This window comes from Semicossyphus pulcher, unplaced genomic scaffold (assembly GCF_022749685.1).
Source record: "Semicossyphus pulcher isolate SPU_LCO1_2020_fin unplaced genomic scaffold, fSemPul1.0.p SCAF_15, whole genome shotgun sequence".
In the NCBI taxonomy this organism is placed as follows: domain Eukaryota; kingdom Metazoa; phylum Chordata; class Actinopteri; order Labriformes; family Labridae; genus Semicossyphus; species Semicossyphus pulcher.
In genome coordinates this window covers 21,533,462-21,558,511 of record NW_027211659.1, presented here as the reverse complement: position 1 = coordinate 21,558,511, position 25,050 = coordinate 21,533,462, and the positions used below count along the sequence as shown (strand labels likewise).

General features: G+C 38.6%; 1 protein-coding gene across 1 annotated transcript; it reads right to left on the bottom strand.

The window, feature by feature from the left end:
* Positions 1-2,663: 2,663 nt before the first annotated feature.
* Positions 2,664-23,248, bottom strand: mrasa (muscle RAS oncogene homolog a). The gene is made up of 6 exons (XM_069662695.1): positions 23,132-23,248; positions 11,424-11,682; positions 10,406-10,559; positions 9,080-9,179; positions 7,573-7,652; positions 2,664-6,360 (listed from the first exon to the last, which is right to left on the bottom strand). Exons 2-6 carry the CDS (start codon positions 11,614-11,616, stop codon positions 6,261-6,263), a joined length of 627 nt encoding a protein of 208 aa, XP_069518796.1. The 5' UTR covers positions 11,617-11,682; positions 23,132-23,248; the 3' UTR covers positions 2,664-6,260.
* Between the last annotated feature and the right edge of the window lie 1,802 nt (positions 23,249-25,050).

Below are 25,050 nucleotides of genomic sequence, written 5' to 3'. Positions count from 1 at the left end.
ACCAGCGGTTAGCATTCTAGCGCAAAGGTAAACGGCAGTTAGCATTCTAGCGCAACGGCAACCGGCGGTTAGCATTCTAGCGCAAAGGTAACCGCGATGCTATTGTGTTAGCTCGACGGGGTGGGCGTGTTCTCACACGAGAGAGTGAGCGTTTGGTGACGAAGAGCCCAGGAGGACGGGCCCAGTTTGAATGTGTGTGTGGAAAAATCCTACTTATTATACCTTTAATTTTTAAATTCCTTGCACATCTTCTGTCTGTTCTCCTTTCATGGTTGATTTCAGCAAAATGGTTCAGTGATAAATGAAATGAAAAAATGTATTGATTTCCACCCCTCTGCCTTTTCTCTTGTGTGATCGCTTTGCTCTCTTCCCCGCTTCTTGTTAATGGTTATATCTGTCTGTCCTGCTGCCCTGTTATCTCAAGAGAAAAGAGAGAAGACACTCAATTTCTCTCAAGGATTTTTAAACATATACACCTCCATTCTGCCTGGCTCCCGTTGTGTGTCCTGCTTGCTGTGCCATATTTTCCATCACTGTATTTACATATCTTTTCTTCTCCACCTGCATCCTTAAACCCCAACAGCAACACATGACTTCATTCCACCACTGTCTCTCCCCCGTATTATTTCATGTGTGACAATCTGGCCGTCAAAACGTCACGTTTCATCTGCTTTTTATTATTACTGAAGTAAACCTGTTATTAATGAAAGTGAATATTAAATGTGACTGGATGTGAAGGTTAAAAGCAGCTGGTTGCGAAAGATGACACCTTTTTTTTGACGCCGAAGCAGCTGTGATCATAGAGCTTTAAAGCACACAAACACACTATTTGATTGAATCACAGATGAATCAGACCTTTTAAGGCAAGCTGTTTTATGCTGCAATCAGACTGCACAGTAAATTAAGTCTGCAAGTTCACTCAGACAAATCTGAGGTCATCTGCAAAGCCACTTTTGTCTCTTTTAGTACATTCAGTACTAAATTCAAATAATCAAACGCGCACACCCACTTTGGAATAGAGGCTGTTGAGCTGCATTATCCTTGAAATAAATGATACAAAATTCGACAAAATCAAGACACTTCTCCTTTGAAATGCTATCTAAAATCCTGACTTTCTGTAGCAATCAAGGAGCATAAAGTCGTACTAAATGGTGATGCTCTGCTCTTGAAATGCTGCCAAGATGAATCCAAGCAGATGGTGAGAAATCTGCAAGAGTGCAACAAACCCAGCAAGAAGGTGCACAGAGCAAAACCTTGCAGCTGCATTATCAATGGGATGTCAGTGGTGATACACAGCAGAAGGTAAGAAACAAAAAAGATTAATAGAAAACCTGATCCAGGTCCCTATATAACAAGAAGGAGGTGTCTTCGAGGAGTAATTGAATAAAGCACATGGGATGTGCAGCATGTGTGAGATGAATCAAATGTGTCTAATTTATATAAATAGAATCAGAACCATGGAATTGAAACTGAAGTGCTGTATGATTACAAAAGCGATGTAAAGGCGGTGGAAGGGAACATGTGATTTTCCAGCCGGGACTCATTAATTTCACATGACATAGCAGTGATGTGATGCACGGTGTGAGCGAGGTGCTGCGTGGTAAGAGGACAGCTGAGGAACAACATCTCTCATTACATTCGGCTCTGATCTCTGTGTGGCTTCAACAATGTCACTCAGTCAATTAATTGGTTCCTTTCTCCCTGACAAAATATATTTAGTATGCTACACATGACCTTATTTCCTAACAGGCCCTTTTCCGTACTGTGTATTTGCATTTAAATGAGGTGTTTGTATTAAAATCAAGCTATTGAAAATGGATGCATTAATTTTGTTTTGTTAAACATGCAAAAACAGATGTCACAGCCCTGTCACAGAAAATCTTTCAGAAAATTGATTCTTTCATATATTTAAGTAGTAGAAGTGTGCAAACATTTATTTTTGCAACCCAAGTAATAAGAGAGGACAAGGAGTTAGTAAAGTGCTGACCCCTAGTGGTATGACCCCTGAATTGCACTGAAACTTTAAGGTACATGACAATTGTGTTGCATTCTGTGTCTACATCCTGGAAAACATGTATTTTCTTAACGGGACTCTGGTTTGTCCATCCCAGCGCACATTATTACTGATTATATTTATATGTAGGAAACTCTTCGGAGCAAAAAAAGGCTGAATTGAAGCTAGCTTGCAAGCTGATTTCCATCTCCATCTCCTACTTTGAAGTTTTCCTTTAATTTATACGTCAAGGTTAGAAATTATATCTGTCTTATATAACCCTGAACATCATATTGCAGCGCTCCTGCCCTTCATCTCATGTGAGCACCACTCTGTACCAATTTCACTGACGAGAACATGAATGTAAATCAATGGGAGAGATGCAGTACCTGCTGTGTGCTGAGCCTGCCTCTCTTCCCAGAGGGGTTAAAATCAATGAGGCAAAAGGTGCTTTCAGCATTCTCACCGTGTTGAACTCAATGGACCTTGACGGCTCCAAAGATTAATGAGGGGAGCTTCTGCTGAACAGGCAAGTCGAATCTCTAAACACATGTTCACCCGTGTTCGCTGTGGCTGTTGTACACCGCTTCTATCACCGGCCATTCAGCAGTGAGTTAGTGCGTGGCTCTGCATTTTATAGGTACCCACTTAAAGAACACAATCAAACATGTAAAGTCACAATACTTGTATTTCTTTATTGAAATATAATCGACCCCTGAGGCTAGATGAAAAAGGCCACAGTTTGTTTGTGCCTCGTCTAGCTCCTCAGTCTGACACAGCCACTTAGAACACAACAGACCTGTCCAAAAACACACACTACACAACTCCAAATTTTGCTTTGTGTAATCCAAACTTACACAGCCCCTTTACTTTCTGACAAAATTTCAGGACATACACAATGTAAATCAATTGCTTAACTTTCACAATACTTGGTGTCTATTTTAAAAAGATTGCTACCTCACCAACTGATTAAATAAAAGTGCTTAATTTAGCTCATTAATAATCAATGGTCAAATTTTTTTCACAATCACTTTCAGCATTTGTATTTGGTCTGCCTGAAATGTGAAGACAGCACAATAAATCAGCAGGTTTCTTTGTACCAGCGATAACGACTCATTCAGGAACGATAACTGTTGATTTCAAACTAATTTGGGCCGCAAACCAAAACGTTTAAACAAGTAGACACCTGGTTGGTAAACAAAATCAGTCTTCATAGCGGAATTGTAAATTGTTGGAAATATGCTTATTCAGTTTCTTGCAGAGAGATAGATTAAGATTGATAATACTTTTGTATTCTAAATATTAAGCTACAACCAGCAGTCGACTGGCTTAGCCTAGCATAAAAAGTAGAACCAGGAAAACAGCTAGCCTCTCACTGTCTAAAAGTAACTCAATCAGCAAACCAGGACCTATCAAGTTGTAGTTTTACGTGGGTTTGTGTTGATGATTATTTTTCATAGTTGGACACAGACAAGGCTAGCTTTTTTCCCCTGATTACAGTTTTTATGCTAAGCTAAATAACAGAAACAAGAGTGCTTATCAAACTTCTTGTCTGTCCATCAAAAAGACTACGTAAGAATTTTCCAAAATGTCAAACTATTCCTCACAGGAATTTAACATTGAACAAAAAAGAAAAAGAAAAAGAAAAATCAAAAGTACAACTTGGACAACAAACTTGACTTCTTTTTACTCTTGTGTGACTATATTTTCACTTGTGAGGCCATCCACATGAGATCCAGTAAAGCAGAAGTCCTTCTGCTTTTTTAGCCTCAGACCAAACTTCTTCATCTTGGTCCGTGACATGTTTATAGTCTCTTGATCTGGAGGCTCAAAGGCAAAAGGCCTGTAACCCGTTGAAAGTCCCAAAGAAAAAAAAGGGGGGGGGGAGTTAAGCTTTTTGTCCAGGTCTGGGACAAGCTGAGGTAACATAGACAGTAATAAATTATTCAGTTGTTTAAAAAACACTTTGCAAGAATCATATCAATAATACAAAATGGTATCAAACATACATGATGCAACATTTTCATTAAACACATTCAGATTTTTTTTTTTACTCCACTATGATCCAGAGTCTGTTGCTTCATTGCTCAATGTTCAGTTCTTCAATGTTTTCCGTCCTCTGCTGGAAACTCTCTGTGAGGTCCCTTTAACAGCTGATGTTGATTATACTTTTCTTTTGCTGAGGTTGATTTCCCACTTTCATGCTGAGGTGAATTTGTATGCCATTTCATAAATATGTTTTTCACAACTCAACCTCCTTAAATCAAACAGAGTAATATGGAACTTTTCTTTCAATACCTTTCCAATGATTGAATTCCAATTTATTTCATCTCTGTTACAATCATCACCAAGGCAAAAGGCATACACAGGCTACAACACTAATCATCTATTTGCTTATTTTGTTATTTCATCTTACATTTAGACTGTGCCTTTCATTCACTTGCAGATTTAAACAGAAAAGAACATTCCAATAGGAAAGTGAGAAATTGTATTAAAAGTGCAAAAATGTTTTTCCTTCAAGAGACCGTATTCATCCAGACAAAAAAAGTTGTCCACTGAAGCTTTAGTGCGTTAACAGTACGAGCCATTTCATAGGTTATTAAATTGTACATTCCTATCCACATCACGGCTACAAACATGAATACACTGAATGTCTTGTTGCTTTGAGTGTGTGGTTTTCCTACAACTAAACTTAGCATGTAGCTAGGTTAACATGGCTTTAAGCCCCAGGAGCATCCCGCTGACTGTCCAACTCTGAAGCGTCCCCAGGGCTGCAGTAGGCCTCCTCAAACCAAAGGAGCGATATCCTTTACTCAGCATCACTCTTCTTATCATTGTCCTGAATTCAGCGGCGCTGTCAGAAAAGCCCCAAGATTGAGATAAAGTGACATCACATTATTTTGGTTAGTGGCCAGTGCAAATCAGCTTCTCCAGCCTGTTTCAGATCTGAAACATGAAGCTCTAACTATCCCTTAACTATTGTATTTCCTACAGCTCTTTTGTAAAACAGCATTTAATTCAATTAATTTCCACCTATAATTAGATTTTTTTATATCACAAATATAATTGTAATTTCTATATTTTTAGACAACAAAGAACATGGAAAGTAACTTGGCTTGAGGAGAATCTATTAAGACTTCAAAGAGAAAAATACACATCAGGCCTACTGTTTATACAGTACTGATGAAGAGTGCACTCATCATGCTGTTGGCACTGTATGAAGAGGCAAACTTCATTAACCATAATCATTTTCACACACTTGATGTAAAGTGGCTCTCATATACTGTCTGTTAATGATGAGATAATGATCCAATTATAAGAGTGTGTGTAAACATGGCCGCTGACACATCAGTGTTGGTATTATCCCTGTAATGTTTACATGTTACTGTAACCATGTACACTGACCATTCTCACTGTCATTACAATTATAATATTTCAACAATATTTCAACCGATATGACACAAGTTCTCGGCTTTACATCACATTTCTTTCGCTTGGTACGACACGTCCTTCCACCCTCTCTGTACTGACTTTTCAAAACCAGAGCATCACATGACCACAAGGTACAAAATGTACTCACCAAACTAATGACTCACTCATCGACACCACACAACATCTATTTTAACCACCACAATCACTGTCACAGTCTCATATCCATCAGCCCTGCCTTTATGATGTCCTCTTTACAAAGAGAGAACACAGACAACATATCTTAAGATCACACAGGTGCTTTTCTTCCTGAAATTGAAGGAGTTTGAGGATGGAAAGTTGATGACCAGCAGGCTGTTGGAGTCAGTCCTGAAAAATGAAGCGCCATTTTCCGCCAGTTCCTCCCGTATCCTTCCCTTTTCAAGAAGATTAAAGTTCCAATATCAGGATCAGTCGGATCTCTGGCTTTTCTCCCAGAGTCTGTTCTCTTGTGCCACGTTCAAAAGTTACACTTGATTAAGAAACAGTTCTCAGACACTGTAGTTCGGCGTTGAATTCAGACGGGAGGGATCTAAAGACCTTTGGAAAGGACCATAATGTGAGGAGAGAGAGCACAGCACTCATTCCAAGGCATCGAGAAGGGTGAGGGGACATCAGTCCGACATTTCAGATTCTCCTCGCCTTCCGTCCCTGTGATCCATCCAGCCGTTCATAGACCCCACCCCTCCCTTTTGTGCTCCAGTAGTTAACCACTGCGAGGGAATTCCCTGATATCCAAAGGTATGTGGGTGTGCGTGTTGGTGTGTATGTTACTATTGATCACAGAGGCCAAGGGAGGTCACAATATGGCGCAGTGGAACCTGTGAGAACCTGCAGAACGTTCTGCTCTCCATTTCATTTTCTTTTTCTTCTTCTGGTTTCGCTCTGGGACTTGTTGCCTGTTGGTTTAGGAGAGAAAACTATTTTAGAGAAACAGTTTGAGTGAGGATGAATATAATAATCCAGCTTTATTTAACATCTTGACTCATAATGTTTTATTTATGATATAAAGAGGAGTTCATTCGGCACAGTGGTTATTTTCAGAGTCAAAGCTAGTGTTAGTTCAACATGCTAGGTCTGGGACATTATGCACATTTACTTTATTGCTGAAGTGTTCCTTCGGTAAAGTTTTCTTTGTTCCTGAGATTTACCTGCTGATGATGGTCTAAGAACTGTGAGACATTGTATTTCTAACAAAAAAAAGTGAGTGGGAGTTCTCTCTTCTCTCACATATGAATATTTTCTCCTTTCCTTTTCTCCTTTGCAGCATCTGTTGTTTCTGCACCAGCAAATCAAGGTGAATCTTTTGTAAATCACAATTAAGATGGATGCTATAAATGTATGTCAAATGAAGCTTGCCTCGTTAAAGATTTTACATAAAACATTGCATAGGCGAGTGCTTAAGACAGCCTGAGGCAAGTTAAACTGACAGAAAGGGGATAGAAACGTTCTGCCGACACATCAGTCAGAAAAAAATGCACAATCATTATTTCTTTATCCACCTCCTGCATTTCTGGCTTCCTACAATCCAACCACAAGAGGGCAATATTGATTCACCAGTCAACTCTCCTCAGATTTTCTACAATATGAAAAAAAAGAGTTTTCCCATGAGTCAGTTACAGACCTGGCATGTGGACAATGAGACCTCTTCCTGACCTGGATTTTTTTTTCTTTTTTAAAAATACAGCGGTGAATCTAGAAGTGAATTTTAGTACCTAATTCAAGACCCTAATACAATGATGTGCCAACTTGTTGCTTATTGGTCCTTGCAAAAAGAAAAGGACTTAAAACAGGATATGACCACATACAAAACATGGACAGAAAGCAAATTCTTCTGAAATTACACGAGTATCAAGACAGGAAATAGCTCTGGGACTTTTCCTTTCCACTCTTACTAAAACACTTTTACTGCCCTCACATACCAGTGTAACACTCTAAGTACTACTTAACTCCAAAGATGTGAACTATACACTGAAATAAAGTTGGAAAGGGTTATATGCTTTAAGTCAAGACAACGTTATTATCTGTTCTCTAACAAAAGTCTTAAGGGACATCACTTATGTCCTGGAGCAGTGTAATTGCTGTTTTAGTAAGTGAATCTCTGGAGTTACCTTATAACACGAACCAGCTCATGAAAGGCTTTGTCAACATTCATTGGAGGATCCTTGGCACTGGTTTCAATATAAGTTATCTGTAAGAACAAGGAAGTATTCCAAATTTTAGCATGAGTGGTAGTAGAGTGGTGGTAGTTACTACAGACATATGGCTGAAATATGAAATGACGTGAAGAATGAAACAACCAAACGCCAAAGGAAACAAAAGTTGTTAAAATTAACACGTGGCTGATGACCTCGATGTATTAGGAAGTAATTTCAGGACAGAACCTGTATCAATTAAAATGTGTTCCTTAATGAAGTCTCACTAAATCAAAGACTGATACTGATATTTTCTGACCGATGATATACCAGTCATGAAATGACACTTGAAAGAGCTTTGTGTGATACCAGTCAGTGTGTTGCCCTTATTAGCCAAAATTAAAGGGGCGACTTCAGTCCAAAATAGTGAAGAAAAACAAAGTGTGACACAAAAAGTCCTAAGACATAATTTCCTCTGAATAAGAAGCTGCATGTGGCTGAGTGAGCTGTCATTTTCCCAGAATACCTCTCTAGCAAAATAAACTTGGCTACTCAGATTCCTCTCTTCCTGCCTGCAAAGCTGAAGTTACATTATTACCAAAATTACACAGTATCAAATACCCTGCAGTAGGGATGCAACAATACTGATATTGACTATGTGTCAAACTCAGAAAGCTAAATCGGGTGTTGGTGAGAACAGGGGCCAATTCCTGAGATATGCAGTCATGTCAATGCTATGTTGAGGAACAATATTAAGTCATGTGTCAGCAGCTCCCAGGAGGATTGCTTGATGGAAGAAGGAGGAAGCTACCTGTAAGACAGATGCTTAGAGGGCTGGCAATAGCACTGCAAAATATATCATTTTACACATGAATTGTAGTTCCTGAAGGTTTTTAACCAAGTTGCTGGTGCACAATTATGAATTATTTTGTATATTTTTATTTGTTTGTTACATTTTGCTTCAAAAGTAAGTAAAGCAATGTTAAGTCAGGCCTCACGTTGCTTTGTACATAAACAAATGAGCCCAGTCTCTTCCACAAAATAAGGCATACAGCAGATCAATTAATTAATATGACATGAGAGAGAGTGATGTACTAATTATCAGCACTGCTGTGATTTGGCTGAAGATAATGTAGTTTGATTAATGTAGACATACATGGTCCGCTGTAATGTTAACTAACAGTATTCAGAACGCTTGGCTAAGGCGGAGTGATACATAGAGTGAAAAGTCCCAGTGATGTTGTTCTGTAAGTCAGCACTCCTGGAATACTTCTCGTCCAAACAGATTACTTGGTCAGAAATAACAGTTGTAAAAACACTAGTACTCATATTTATTGAAAACCCACAGCCCAGGTATCTGGACTGAAAATAAAAATCATTCATTGCATCCCTATATGAAAAAACACTATAAATAACTGAACAGTGTTTGTCTCTGCCCACAATGAGCAAAGAACAAGTACTTTAGGAAAGGTTAACGACTTACACTATGTTTTGCAGCCATCTCTTGGCCCTGATCAGTTGTGATCTTTCTCAGATGGACTAAGTCCACTTTGTTTGCCACCAACACCATGGGGAAGGCCTCCCTGTGAAGACAAGATAACACAATCACATTATCTTATGTGTTCCCGCATAAATGAGTAACAATGGTTTCAAGGAGTGTTTATTATTGTCTTGTGGTTAAAATACTATTTTAAATGACCTGATATAAATCTAAATTTGGATTAGAAACAGCACCACATCCTTCTGAGGAATCTGAGTATCATGGAGGTGCACCCCATTTAAGTTCAACAGTATTTCATTTATTTTCTGTATTTATTTTCTTTTTAATTTCTTTTTTTCTTCTTCTTCTTATTTCTTTTGGTAAATGTCCAGTGAGTCCCCATTTGCCTCTGAAGTATTCATAGAGATTGAGGTACATTGTTGTATGCTATGATTATAACGCACAGACAAATGGGAGAGAGAGTTTTGTTAAGACATTTAAGTGAATGTATGGACCTTGGAAAACCCCAATAAAAAAATTATTGCAAAAAAAAAAGAAACAGCATCACATGCTACACAAATTGTATGGAATATAATATAGACTTTCTTCAACTTGCTCCGTTCCGGTTTCTATATTTGTTCCATGTCAAGCTCAGTTTTATTGGCCACAGGCATAAATGTAAGAGAAAAGATGCCTTAAATAAATTATTACAATTTTGTAAAACAATCAGTTTGTGCTGCCATTTAGGGAAAGTCAAACAAGCCATTAAAATGCTAATATGACTTAGCTCACTGCGCCTTAACAGTAATTTCTTACCAAGTCCTATTGTAGGAATTTTATTAGATTTTATAACATTTTTAAACAGAAGTTTAATTGGTGCAAAACAAAATACTTCCTCTTTGGGTAACTTTGGCTTCAACCTTCTGTAACTTTGACTTACTATATTTACCATGTCAAAATAATCTGGTTAAGATTACAAGGACTGACAATCAAAGATCACAGCAATGACCTTGGTGAGTAAAATGTGATCACAGTCATTCATATATCACATATCATCACATATATCTATAACTAAAAGGATGGAAAGAAAAAAAGGGTTGTAAGAAGGTGTTCCTTAAGCAGATTTTCAAAGCTTATTTGACACTGTATTTATCCGAGTAGGGCTTAGTATATTTTGTTTATTCATTTAAGTTTACTTGGCATCAAAATACTTTTGTTAAATTTTAACATTGCTCACAATGCCCTAATGTTCCCAAACCATTCCTTAATTTCCTTTGTTGTGTTTGTGCATTGAAAACAGTGTTGCACTGCTGAGCTGCTGTAACCTACCTGTCCTTGACCCGTAGTATGAGTTGATGGAATCGGTCAACATGTTCAAAGCTGGCCTTGTCTGTCACAGAGAAGACGATGAGGAAGCCGTCTCCTGTCCTCATATACTGCTCCCTCATCGCACTGAACTCTTCCTGACCGGCTGTGTCCAGCACTGCCAAGACAGAGAAATACATGTGTCACTTTTACAAAGAAGTGTCTTTCTTTTAATGACTTTTGAATTTAAAATACACACATGATATGCATATCTGAAAGGGGGTTGGAGGACTATATATTTTGTATGAGTAAATATGCCATTTTTATTATTTTTAATTTCTTACTTGACCACCTGCATATGATTCAGCTTAACAATGACTTATTAAGCATGCTAAGCTGTAATAATTAGTAATAGTTATTCTAAATATTAAGGTTTGAACCCCTCCTAAATTAAAGCTTTGGCACATGTATTAATAATGGTTAAAACTGAATCAGTCTGCAATTATCATAATACAATGAGGTTATGAATTTTGTTATTGTGACCTGCTTAAAATTTCTGCAAGAACATGGTCAGAAAAAGAGTTTGTTTCCTCACGTCTTGTGTGATCAATTCCACCCCCGCACTTTCTCTCTTAAGAGAGACACGCTTGTAGATTTTGGTGACCCAGTAACCCAGTTATCTTTCCTTGAGTGTCACCCTAAGACCTAGGCTACCCTTACACAAAAACTATGTCACAATAGTTCAGACCTTGCGAGAAGCACAACATAACGTAAAAGTTTACACAAAGATGCATTCCCATCAGCTGTAAAACTGACTTCTTGGGTTTGGTTGAATGGTTATAGAATTCCTTCCAGAGCTGTATATGTTTCCAACAAAAGCTAAACTTTACAGGGGGATGTTAAAAACATGGAATGATGCCTAATTACAAATTCATTGTTCCCTCATAGGTCCATGTTAGACATGATCAACTGAAATATAAAATCTATAAACTGAAGAGAAAATCAGCATTTGTCAGTTGCAGTCACATGTAAACACACTCACCATCCAGTATTGCCCACTGTCCATCTATCTCTGTGTGTTTAAGGTACGAGTCTTCTATCGTGGGATCGTAGTCTGGCACAAAGATCTTCTGGAAAAACTGGATGGTGAGGGCGCTCTTCCCAACACCCCCATCCCCCACCACCACAAGCTTGTACGTTGGCAGGTTGTCACTTGGCACAGCGCTGGTTGCCATGGCTACCTCAACAGTGGTGGTAATGGTGGGAAGTAGGCTAGTGGGATGCTGAGGAAACACACCTGGCTGAAATGGAGGACCAGCAGAGAGAAAGAGAATGAAAATACAGGGGAGAGAACAACAGACGGAAGGGTGGGAGAGAACAAGGAAGAGAGGTGGTTAGGTTTTTTGTTGCTTTTTATCATACCATGGAGACCAATAAATGAAAAAAAATATTTGGACAAAAACTAGAGAAGATGAGGCACACTTTAAGCCAACCTTCAACACATAGCAGGGTATTAGGAAAGCTTTTAAGTTGCATCTACAGTAGAAAACAACAAGCGGAATATATGATATTGCAACAGTAAAAAAGTTAAATTAAAACATATTTAAGTGGAACAGTTTACTATTATAAAGGGAAGCTGATGTTTTTTTCCAGACCCTTTATAACAGTTTGTTGTCTTAGAGCCAAAGTCTAACAGCTATTACTGTAACTGCATCTTGTTAGGACAGCTGAATACTTACTTAAGTATTTATGCAATATGGGCAAAATTAAACCACGGAACAAAAAGGAGTTTAGGAGCAAGTTTAAAATGTATATATACTGTATATCATTAGAAATACCATTACCCTTAATGTGAAACCAATGACTGTATATATAGATGGACGGAGCATCTCCATCTGCTCTCATTGTACAAAAGTGATGCCAAAATAGCCCCTGTAATAGGCGCTGGCATGTTGCGTCATTTACTGCAGCCAGTCAGCAGGGGGCACTCGAAATGTTTTGGCTTTACTCTTGAGGAGCTGTCATGTCGTCCATCTTTTGACGCAGTATGAGCAAGCGGCAACCTCTGGTGTTGAAAAATGAAGCCAATGCGGAATGGAAAAACATGCAGTTCCCTGAGTGGCCACTTGAGGGTGGCTTCAGAAACCAAGAAATAACATTACAGCAGGTGGGAAATTTTTTTACAGCAGAAATAAACATGTTTACAGCCTGGTCCAAAAAATCGTTTGTTATAAATAGCTAATTTTATTGTTCAAGGGAGGGGGGTGAAGTTTTTGTTATAACACACCCGTTTTAATTAAGCCTTAATTAATAGGGGCCGGCTCTCTTGATTGACAGGTGGATCCGGCGGGCTGTCTTCTAGACTTTACCTGTTTGTGTTGTTGGAGCCTTTTGGGGATTTTTTCATTCAAAGTTTGGACAAATAATCTGTCTCTCTGTGGGATTTATGGAACTTTATGGCCGTGCAGGAAGTCTGAGCTCCAGCTTTTTGGTGAGTTAAATGCGAGTATAATTGTATCGATATATTTTTTAGCACTAAGTAGCTGGTATACTGTGCTCACTTCAGTGTTTATCAAACATTAATTTAATCGTTTGCCAGTATATAGAAGTCAGGAGTTGTTGGCTTTTCCCCGGAGAGATTACAGCGGGCCGTAGTGTTGAGAAGATCGGTTATTTCCCGTTTTCCGTTACATGTCAACTCGCTGCTATCTCACCGGGCAAGCGAGCAGCGGGTCCGCTTCTTCTTCTGATAACTAAACACCTGCAATCAGTCACCGTCACAAACAGAATCTCTTGGGAAAGTAGCTCATTCATTATTTATACAGTCTATGGCTAATAACCGCTAACTATGCTGAGGAGCATATAGCCTAGCTTCATAGACATAGCTGGCTGATTCATGCAGCCCGCCCATAGTCCTCAGCCATAGGCTTCAGCTCGTTCACGCTTCAGCTCGTTCACGCTCCACCTCTTTGCCTGCCTCTGGATTAGCTGGTTCTGGCATTTCCAACATGGCCGGCGCAATTCGGGCTTCAAAACGCTTCTACAGAAACCAATGAGTGACGTCACTGAGACTACGTCCATTATTTATGCAGTCTATGAGTATGAGTGAAACCTATAAAGTAATGCATCTGTTCCATGTGAATGGAAGCATTGCCAACATTTTTTGCACAAATACATTTCATTTGTTGTAGCTGTTCTCACTCACATGTTAAAATGAAAAACAGTTTTGGTCATTGACTACAAGCAAAAAAAACAACATCAAAACTGTGTGGGTTTTTTTCATTTACATCTGTGTACAAAAAAGATCCAAATCAGGCATCGTTTGGTTGGGTTTCAGCACTTCTTGGAAGTTTATTTTGGTCAATACATCCAGTAACCAGAACCCAACCATGCTAAAGGAGAAACTTTCTGATTAAATTCCTTCCTTTGCTGATATGATCATAAATAATTGTGTGGTTGATGTCAGCACGCACAATACTTGGGGTAGTGGGAGTAACCAATGAATAATTTTAATTAGGCTGTTATTCATATATTCCGTTGTATCAAAGCAAGGAAAAATAACCCTAACCTACAATGTTTATGGTCCTATTTTGGTATGTAGTGCTTAGGCACTAAACTGATTAGTACCTTGTTATGTTGAGCTTAATAAGCACGTAAATAACTCCAGTGTAACATATAAGGACAAGTGCACTCTGCCTAGTTAATCAGGGGCATACCAAACAGACTTTAGGTATTTTTGTTGCCTTGCCAACTTATGGAAACTGGTTGTGAGCAGAAAGAAAATTATCATACATTATACGTGGGCGTGTTGGAGGTTGTGACAATCATAGCAAATCTCCCTGTCATGATGCACTAAAGGTTAACTTATTGTTGACTCTTTTGAACTATAAATATGAACACAGCTGCTCAAATATACAGCCATGTGTGACTCTTTTTTGATTTAATGTTTATAGACATGTGGAAGATTACACAGTGTAATTTTCTCATGTGTATTACAGTAATCCATACAGTACACATCTGAAATCGTCATTTGAAACAACACTTGTTTCTGCAAACAACAGGAAATTGTCATTTTAACAGTCTATGCAATCATTAAGGTCATTAGGACCACATAGGACATCGGCATCCATTACTTCAGTTACCCTGTATTTTGGAAAGAGACACTGGTGAAGACTGGCAGGAATTAATAGTCCTCAGGGACTTATTAATGCAAAGAGCTTTAATTGAGACTGTGTAAATAATAATTAATCCAAACAAGTTTGAAATACACATAGACACAACTGTCCTGAGTTGTCAACCCACACTGAGCTGGCAGGTAACAACCACAAAAGGCTTTTGTGGCTTTCATAATGACGCAGGGCCAGGAAATGCAGCCACCTTGGTTACCAAGAATAGACTCTTACTAATATTTGTAAAGAGTTGTTCTAACAGGATATGGACTCTCTCCCTTATTATTGTAAGATCACGTGTTTTAAATAAAATGAAGAATAATTAAAAAAAAAAAATGTAAAAAAGAAGCAGCCGCTACAATAAAACTGGTGAGACAAAAAGTTTTAAACAGCAGAAAAAACTCTGTTATGGTGCTATTGGCTCTTTTCTTAGTCATGCAAAGCACAGATATCACAACTGGATGGAAAAGCAGCTAAAACAAGCCTTGGTGAGCTTGGTTTTGGCCTCATAGCAGAAACCAGTGTAATGACGTTTACTCTCAGAGGCCCACTATAACCACAGAGCCAGCAGAGAAATATGATGGCTTCAACACAGATGGATAACTGTAGTTTGCAATTATGGCTTTTTCAAAACAAAAATACACATCTCTTTGCTAGAATATGAGAGGTTTAACAGAAGAGTGGTGTATTTTTACCACACAAGTGAAGTACAGCAGAGGCTCAATGTAAGAGATGTACTTGTAACATGCAACATGGCAGACTCAGTGGAAAAAGATCCACTTCCTTTGTAGATATAAATACCTCATTCCAAGGTAGCCAATTCTTTTTGTCAGGTGATTATACACCAATGAAAACATACCAAAAATGTTTTGCCAATCCATCTGCTGGGTTACACACTGTACCTTTTAAAAGTGTCATGCTAGGTCATGCTCATGCAAAAATCTCACACCACAGCTGGAGAGCCAGAGAGAGAGAGAGAGAGAGAGATACAGAAAGAACGAGACACAGGAGGGAAGCAAGAGCAGAGAGGGAGAAAGGAGGGTGAGAGAAATCGGAAACAGAAGAGTGAGGGAGAGGAAGCGAGGGCACATAAGGACAGAGTTGATAGAAATGTTACAGTATGGTGTTGAGTTGATATAATAGACACTGCTCTTTTACCTTGTGCTTGCTGTTTTTGCCAATGTTGTTTCTACATTGACCTCATATTTACAGCTTTTTCGATCCATAAAGTACACATTAAAATCATGTCAAAAATCGTTACAGAATTAGCATCGTTTAACACTACCCACTGTGTGATTTTCTTTCTTTAACCATCATCTGCTTGTGGCTAAGAGTGACACCTGAAATCAACATTGTGATTCCATTTTATAGACTTGTTTCTCCTGATTAGCAACATTTGAAGATGCAGAAAGAGTACAATCAAGGTTGAAGTGAAAGAGCACTAAAATTGCACATGCACATGAGTAAGATCGTGGGCGTCAAAGCACACATTCCTCCGGCAGGTTTTACACCATCCTGCAGACAGACTGTTTGAGGTGATAAAATACAGAGAGAGATGTAGAACTGCAGCAATAAAGGCAGAGAAAAAGACTCAGTGTAGCAAACATGGAGCAAGTCGTGATTTATAATATTTAGAAAAACTTTCATGTTGTTGAGGAAAGAAATGCATTCAACTTTTATAGGCCTCACCAAAACTGCAGTTTTGGGATGCAATACTGAATGTTAGCATAGCCTAACTGTACTCCATTAAAAGGCCACAGGTAGCCTTATCCGCATAAAAAAAACATTAATTTTGCATAAATAACTCATCTCAAGACAGCTGAGCTTCCACAACTTAGATGCAAATATTTTCCTAAAAAATAACAGATTTAAGATCAAAACAATGGCTGCCTGGAAGTTGGGACATTTGATCATGTACTGGATGTGTTAAACAACAAACATTTTGTAGTAATGGTTTAGCAATTCCAAGTGAAACAAAACTCCCTCATCTCCATCTCACTGTGAAACCTTCAGATTTCTAGTTCTCATCCAACATTACAACAGAATAAAAAACCCACATTCACTCACTACGAGCACAACACCCACACACCCATTCCTCCTTCATCCACCAGGAAACAGCTGTCAGCTGGCTATGGTCCATCCTTTCCTGCCCAGCACAATGGAGGGAAGGAAGATGTTTCCTTCCTTTCCAAAGCCAGCCAGCCAGCCAGCCAGCCAGTCACTCAGCAGCAGCCAGACAGCCAGGTTGGGCAAAGAATTTCCAGGTCAGATTCCTGACGTTAAAAAGCCTCTTCAGTCAATTAGTATTCTGTCATAAAGTCACAAAGCAACTGTGTGTGCCACTATGCCATTGAAGGGTTTTTAGTGTTGTGAAGGAAAACAAATCACATGAAATCAGAGAACCTGCCACCAGCTTTCTCGGCAGTCATGCCTGATGAGGCCGACTGTAGCCATGCCAGGACACAACTGTGTATAGTGTGTCAGCATTTCCCTCTCAGTGGAGTAAACTCAACTCTCTGAGACACCACTCATCATTCTGTGAGACTAAAATAATCCACAGACACGGTTTAAACCAAATTCCTTTGGGAGTGGAAGCTTGGTAAAGGAAATTTTGCTGGGTCCAACCAAAGTTAGTCATCTGACCAATGTGGCTGCCTGGCTATATGGCTTTACAGGCCCTGATGTTTCAGAGGGCTTAGCAAGGCTGCAAAGGACAAACTTAGAACATTGTGCAAAACACTGTGCCATGTTTACCCCCAATGCCAATAACTCTAAATTCTTTACTCTTGTTTTTTGCTTTGAATTAAACTAAACATTTTACACCCCTGAAAATAAGCTTCTCAAAAAATAAATACAAATGGAGAAATGGAGCTCCTCCATTTAGGTATAGCAGTTTACCCTTATTAGCACAATCCAGTACTTCAGAACTGAATCATTATGTACAATGATGTAAAACATGAGTCATTAAAATTGTTTTTTATACATCACTCAACTTGGAGCACAAAGTAGTGCTTTGATAAATGGCCTGTATATGGCAGGGCAGAAATTACCTTTGCCCTGATTAACACATAACAAACACACACAAGTCTTCATATTAGCGGATGTGTGAACCGATTTGTATTATTGGCTAAGCTGCACAGAAACACATGCTTTCTCTGAGAAATTACTTCAACAACATCAAATCAGTTCTAAAGGAAATGATATACCAACCACATTATGTTTTCCTGACATACAAGGAAATTCTAATTAATGTATTCAACAGGATCCAAAAATATCGATAGTTAAAGGGGGGTATTATTCAAATCTCAAGCTTCATATTTCCCTCTGTGATACCTGTGGAGTAGCTTAACATGATTTACAGTGCTCTGTGCAGGCCCTCATACAGCCTCTGCCTGAAGCGACTCAGTCAGCTCTGAAACAGGCCCACTTTCTTCTGATTGGCCAGCTCTCCGCAGCCTGCTGATGCTGCACTTTGTAACGTCACAAAGTGCAGTGTGTAGAAAAAAACTGTCTGAAACCTGGCATTCACAGCAGCCTGCAGACTGAGCTGAGAAGCCTGGGGATTACTCCAACATACTTTTAACTACAGATGTGAAACTTCACCCACGTTTTGTCTGGACATCCGACATCTTAAAATACACTCACTGGCCACTTCATTAGGTACACCTGAGAAATGTAATGAAATTCAATACACTAGCTCAGCCATAAGATTTGCTTTTACGTTACGCTTTTTTCTAAGCTGTCATAGAGGTGTTAATTCAATAATATTTCAGAGTCAAGGTCATAATTGGTGGTGAGGCTGAACTGAGCTGCATTCAGAGGTGTTTCTAATACTCCGGCCCCCTCATGTACGTAAATAGGGAGGACAAAAAATTTGAGAAACATCTCAATAGAATTTAGTTCAGTACAACACCACCTTTAACTATGGCCTCAGTAATAAACATAATTGAATTTACACACTTCAGACAACAAAACAAAAGCCAACAAAAACTAAACTTCATAAATGCAGAATCTATGGCAGTGTTGTTGTATAGAACTGTATTCGATTTTTCAGGTGTACCTAATGAAGTGGCGGTGAGTGTATGTCTTAAAATGTGAAACAGCATAATACCCTCTCTTTAAGGTATAGGTAAAATTTTCACAGACAACAAATTTCATTTGTTTTCCGCCAAAATATCGTACTTTCTTAACAATGTCCTTACAAAGTTACTATGGCTATATCAATTTTTTATGAAAATGTTCAGGTATTCAAAGCATCTGGTTAAGGTTGGGGAACGCCCATGGTCTTAATGCCTGAGATATTAACATTAAGCCTAATCATTACCATCCCCATTACCATCCCTAACCTTAGCAAAAGTGCTTTTGTTGGCTAAAACTAACTACAGATGGAACTGGGATGCATACCTTGACCCTTCAAAGTCCAAGTATTGCACTTTAGGGGCGCCAGTTTAGCTCAGCAGTTAAATCGGCGACCATATACAGACAAGTGAATTAACTTCTACAATGATACAATAAAGTGTTTTGAACGTCACATTTAATCTACTTGAAACCTCGCTGGGTTCTTGAGAAGTGCCTTGTTTCTGCATGGGAAAGGATAAAGGGACTTCCCTCTTCACATGGGAACAAAGCAGCAACAAATCTTGCAGAACAAGACAAAGGAGGAAGACAGTGGTTCACACCCCAGCCTGTACATAGTGTTGATATCAACACGTATCAATCATCAAAAGGAGGTGTTAAAACGCAGTTCAACAAGTTCAACCTATATTAAAGCTATCAGGCTGCTTACAAGTGACAATTGTCACTTCACTTTCTTCATGGATTCTAGACACTATCAGATCTGTATTTTACCTTTGGCTTGGCCAGTTAAAAGATATAGGCTATTTTCCTAAATATAAGCCTTTTGGCTAGACTGGAGAGGCAGATTGCTGTTTTTTGTCCCCAAAACAGCTGTGAAAGGAATGATTCGCTTAAGGACTATCTTTTGTGAGCAGGAGCAATTACAGAAGGTTCTGACAATACTTTACCAGCAATATTGGCAACATTATCCATTTTCAAGGGTGTCATGAATCAGATGCATATGAAAGTATTACAACTAATCAGACCTTAATTCTTGCACCATGATTGCTAACATATATAAATATGGCTTAATATGGCTTTTTCGGATTAAGTTGTACATCTCATCCCACAAGTACAAGCTTAGTATGCATTACATGCAATCTGCCCAACTCAGCCATAATTTTACCCAGGTTGTTTCTGTCCTGTGTTTCAACCTGATTCTTATTTGACGTAGTCTAGGCCATGCAATATATATTATGTCTTTTTTTGTTTGTTTTGGCCTTTTCACCTTTATTGGAAAGGAAAGCTGAAGATTGACAGGAAATGGGGAAGAGAGAGGGGGGATGACATGCACCAAAGGGCCCGCGAGTCGGAGCTGAACCCACAGCCGATGCGTCGAGCACTGTGCCTCTGTATATGGGGCGCCTGCTCTAGTAACTAAGCTAAACCAGCGTCCCTATCCAGACATCTTTTCTCAGACTCATTCAAAAAAATAAGTTTGTTATACTGAACAACAGAATCACATAAATGAAACATCAGCTATTCACTACGGGTATTTCTGTTTTCAATTTACTTCAGAGAAGTCAAGCTGAAGCTGCCTCTTCATCACATTTCCTCCAATGATGACAGACTTCATACCCAGATCTTTAAAACCCTGAGCAACATTAGGCTTTATAGGACTAAGTGCAAACAGCCTGTGCAGTTGTTGATCACCAATGACTAACTTGGTCCAGTCTAACGGCATGAGTTGAGAACCCATTCAGCCATACATTTTAAAATCCCAAATCATTTTTTTGACTTATCTGCTTAAATCTTTGATTAAAACACATTGCAAATACAGTAGGCCTATTTGAACTGTGAGTTGTAGGGGTGTAACGATCCAACGTTCTGGAATAATGTATCAATCCAATGATCAATGATCCAATGATTCATTAATGTATTTTTCCAAATTACAAAGTAAGTTCGATCTGCAAATCATTGGTTGATTGTGAAGTATCAGCATAGTAGTTTATAACATAATAGAGGTGGTTTAAATCTGCTCGTCAGCACTGCACAAAATTGTCTTTATTGTCTCAATACATGGCCGGGCAACAATGAGATGTCTAAGGGCTAGTTGAAAAATAAATATAATTTTTTCAGGTTATCGCAATGAAAAATATTTTTGTTGTTCAAAGTTACGATTCTGAGAAAGCTGTGATTTAAAGCTATACAATCTTTTTTTTAAACTTGTATGAAGAGTAAGAGCTGATGTATATTGTTAATTGCTTTTTATTTTCAATTTTTATTCAGCATTTACCATATGCAAACAAATCATATTAAATTTTAACAATATGACCTAACCTGCAATGTCATTATAATGACCTTTGTTATTTGCTGACTGATATTTTCCACTTCAGTCAGTATTTCAGGGCTTTGCTTCCATCTCCATTTACACTTATTTACAGATGATTATAAAGAAAAGTGTTTGTACATGGTTTGTGATTGAAAGACTATTTCATCATTATGTCACCCAGTAAGCAGGTAATGAGCTTAATGTTTACCAAACAGACAAATTCGGCTCTTTTTTCTGTTGCTGCGGGTCTTTGTGCTGTCTACTCTCATATTCTGGAACAGTTGGACTCGTACGTGTATATGGATTTGAGAAGCTGCCATTTCATATCAATAACGAGAAATTATACCTATTGGGTGTAACTTTACAGTTTATTTTTATAACTGGCAAGAGGATGACGGCAGGCTTCCAGAAAGCTGAATCATGCAAAGCTACTTTTAGTGGAGTCCCAGAATTAGAACATAAAGCTGGAAATTTGCATAATAGGGCAGCTTTAAGGAGCAAAGAACTCAGCCTGGCAGGAAAACTTATCGGCCAAAAGCTAAATGTTTGATGACAATAGACTCTTATTAGTGTTGAATATGTTCGCATAGAACGCTGAGGAATGTATTAAAGAAAGAAACACTGGTAAGGAAAATCAAAATAGTGCAACAACATTATGCCTATCACACTGATTTGTATTACAGATGTTCTGAAATTACATTACATTACATTCAAGACTGCACTAGAATAATTAAGCTGATAATTAAGTACTTCAACAGCTAGGCTATCACTATCACAATAAATATACTCACACCAATAATGTTTTGGGAAAATACATAATAAAGTATCGTTATTTTTTTCGCTATCCAGTTAAGTTTCATGCCAGGGTTAACATGGAAGGTGTATTGTCTTATCATTTAGCATATGAGCAGGTCAGGGAGTATTTGCCTTGTCCAAAGGCAATTTAAAAGAGGAAAATTCAGACCCTCACTTCTAGTTTATATCACTGCTTGATTTTTTCAGGAACACCTATAACCTTGTGGTCACAGGCCTACTTTTCTACCCTCTAGGCCAACATTTTGCCACAGGTTGAAGTATCAGAAGCATCCCCTGGGAGAGTCCTACTACAACCTTATGCAACTAACTCATAACACACAGGAATCATTATTTAATAAGTGATATCAAGCCTTGCTACATGAAATTGATAGCACATGGGGGTGTAAAACCTAGCATGAACCAGTCTTCCAAATGGTAATTTCCCCTGGTCAAAGGTCACAATTAAGCTTTCAGGAAATTGTAAAAAGTGAGCTAACCATTACTCTCATAGGCAACGACATCATCATCATCATCACCAGCAGCAGCAGCAGCAGCAGGGGTTTGACATTTCAATGAAGTTATGATGGAAGGATAAAGGGGGATCTGTTCCCAGACAGCCAAAATATCTGGTGATTTCACTTTGCTATTAATAGTGATTAACGCGTGTGTTTGTGTCAAAGTGCATACAGCATGTGTGTGTGTGTGTGTGTGTGTGTGTGTGTGTGTGTGTGCGTGTGTGTGTGTGTGTGTGTGTGTGTGTGTGTGTGCAGGCTGACTGGTGCTTCTGAATGATCTCATCCTATGATTTGATACAAGAAGAATCTCTCTGTTCTTTGTGTCCAGCGGTTAAATCTGCACACCACTGCTGCTTCAGAGCTGGACGCCACTGTGTGTAGCCTACTGTACACAGCTGTGTAACATTCCATGGAAAAATACTGTATATTTGGTTTATGGTCATTTCTGACAGACGACAAGAGACAAGCAGTGTGTTTTTGTTTCGTCCCCACGAGAAAATGTTTGACACACGGAGGCAAGGCCCGTCAGTGTGTGTGATTGTGTGTGTATGAGCGCCCGAATGGAACGCCAACAGTAGCCGCCCCTGAATAACGGTTTTCGGTTGCTTCATCTTTCTCTTTAAGTTTGCAGCAAAAAAGGAATTTCCGCAAACGGGCTACACTCGTTCACGTTCCTAATTAAAACAAGCTAGCCTCTCTTGACTGTTTACTACAATGTCATTACACGAAATAATGTGTAGACAGTTAGCTAGGCTACAGTAAGTTGTTGATGTACTAAGAGTAGTTGGGGATTTTACATTAACGGTAGGTGTTGCCTGCACTGTCCGTGAGTACAGACGCCCGCATTCACGACCTCTTCTCTGTCAACATAAAGGCTACTCACCGATATAAGCTTCGCTGTCGTGAACACAAAGAAACGTCCTCACACCGACATATTCCTCCTCATTTCTCTCGTTTCTCGGCTTCAGACCAACGCCGCCCTTTCACCACAGCCGGGAGTGTGCTCCCCACATCTGCGAAACAATACGTTGAGTAGCTAATCTTTGTATTGCAACAGCTGATGCTAAAAATAGAAACGCCCAAAAGGGGTGAACACCGTTTTTGTAAAGATATTAAGTCATTAAGTGTTGGTTTTTATTGTAATGTGATATCCATGGTAAAGAGATTTACAAAAATAACCCTTTAGTTTTCCTCTGTGGAGATGTTTTTTTGTGTTAATAATAGGAAATCTCACAAAAAACGACAAAGAGTTCCCCTTTTTAGTGAAATGGGCTGTCCCTTTATGTAGCGGACTTCTTTAAAGGGGTAGTCCTGTCAATTTAGCCGTGCCATATTTAAGGGAAGTCAAGCAATTCTAGCCACTAAACGCTTGACTTAGTACTAAAAGGCTTTACAAACGTATGTTTTTTAGTCAACAAGTAAGATGTCCAATTCATTTTAATGCCTTTGAGCTATTTCTAAATCACCAAATCAGGTTCTTTTTGCTTTTTCATACTTTCAGACTTTTCAGACTTTTCTCCTGTTTACTTAACTGTGCCAGCAATCATATTAAAACATCTCCCAGTGTAATATCATTTTGTGCTGTAAGTACAAGGACTTTTCTTACACATGCATTGCTAGTGCACTTTCAAACTCAGCAACAGGTGAAGTAAGATATGAGGATGCCAGGTCTCAGCTGATCAGTTTCTGTTGGCAGATAAGAATCTAATCACTGATTTATTTAATCTTTTGGTTTATTTTTCTGGCTTGTTTAATTCCCTAAATAATTATTTGGCAAATAAGACAAATAATCATGAATGTAAGAAGATAAGACAAGATTCAGTTGTACCAGTAAACCATGTCAGTGTGACAATGAGCCACCATGCACAATACCGAGAACCTGAGACTGAAGCAGCTAAATGGAATGCAGCCATAATTAATATGATTATTTACATCTGTGATTTTCCTACTTTTACTTTAAAGAAAAATGCCTATAGATCATTATGAATGTATCACATGAATGTCAATATACAGACTGTTAACATGTTTATTATTTGAAAACACATTTCCAATTAGATAAATTCACATGGCATATTATTTTACACACATGTATTTTGGTCATGTTTAAAGAAAAGGCCTATTGTCCTACAATTTTTACAGAAGTGCATTCATTAACCACAAAGAATGGTCTTTTCTGGATTTTACACTACTTTCTGTATTTTTGGTATAGTACAAACACGAACAATCTGTGCTCTTTTCTTTTGTGTGAACGTGCTCAAGAAAAAAGCTTTGCTGTTGTACACTTGGTTCGTTTTAGCTGGAGGTCAAACAGGCAGATAAGGATCTGATCAATCAAGGGAGAGGAGGAGGTGTGTGTAATACAAAATGATTGAGAGCAAAAGGTAAAGTGGAGAGGGAGATGAGTTTGGAGTTATTGAAAATAGATTAGGGAAGAAGCTGTAGGCTACAATTAAATTTGGAGAGCAGTAAATCTGCATGCGCCTGACTGTGTACCAACAGATCTGTGCAGTCGGAAGAAAGACTACCAGTGCATGACGCTTAGGATCTTTAATCGCTTCTGAGAAATCACATTCTTCTCAGTAGCAGGTTGAAAAATAATGTTAATACTAATTCCAAGGACTGCTGAAACCTTGTGACATGTTCCTTTGTACACATATATTGTTTGAAGAGAGATATTGTATTAGTGTATGTAACAAGAGCATGCACATTAATACATAAATGCAAGAAAGGGCTCAGAAAAACAAGGCTCACGCACTCTTTTTTCACATTACTGGCAAGACAGTTTATGATGTAACAGTCCAT

What these genes read in the sequence shown, in the direction of transcription:
- mrasa (XM_069662695.1), bottom strand. Translation starts at nt 11,616, where the DNA reads ATGGCAACCAGCGCTGTGCCAAGTGACAACCTGCCAACGTACAAGCTT. An exon ending in ACAGTGGGCAATACTGGATG is followed by an intron (nt 10,560 to 11,423) that starts GTGAGTGTGTTT and finishes CTGTCTTGGCAG; the next exon opens with TGCTGGACACAGCCGGTCAG. An exon ending in AGATGGCTGCAAAACATAGT is followed by an intron (nt 7,653 to 9,079) that starts GTAAGTCGTTAA and finishes TTGTTCTTACAG; the next exon opens with ATAACTTATATTGAAACCAG.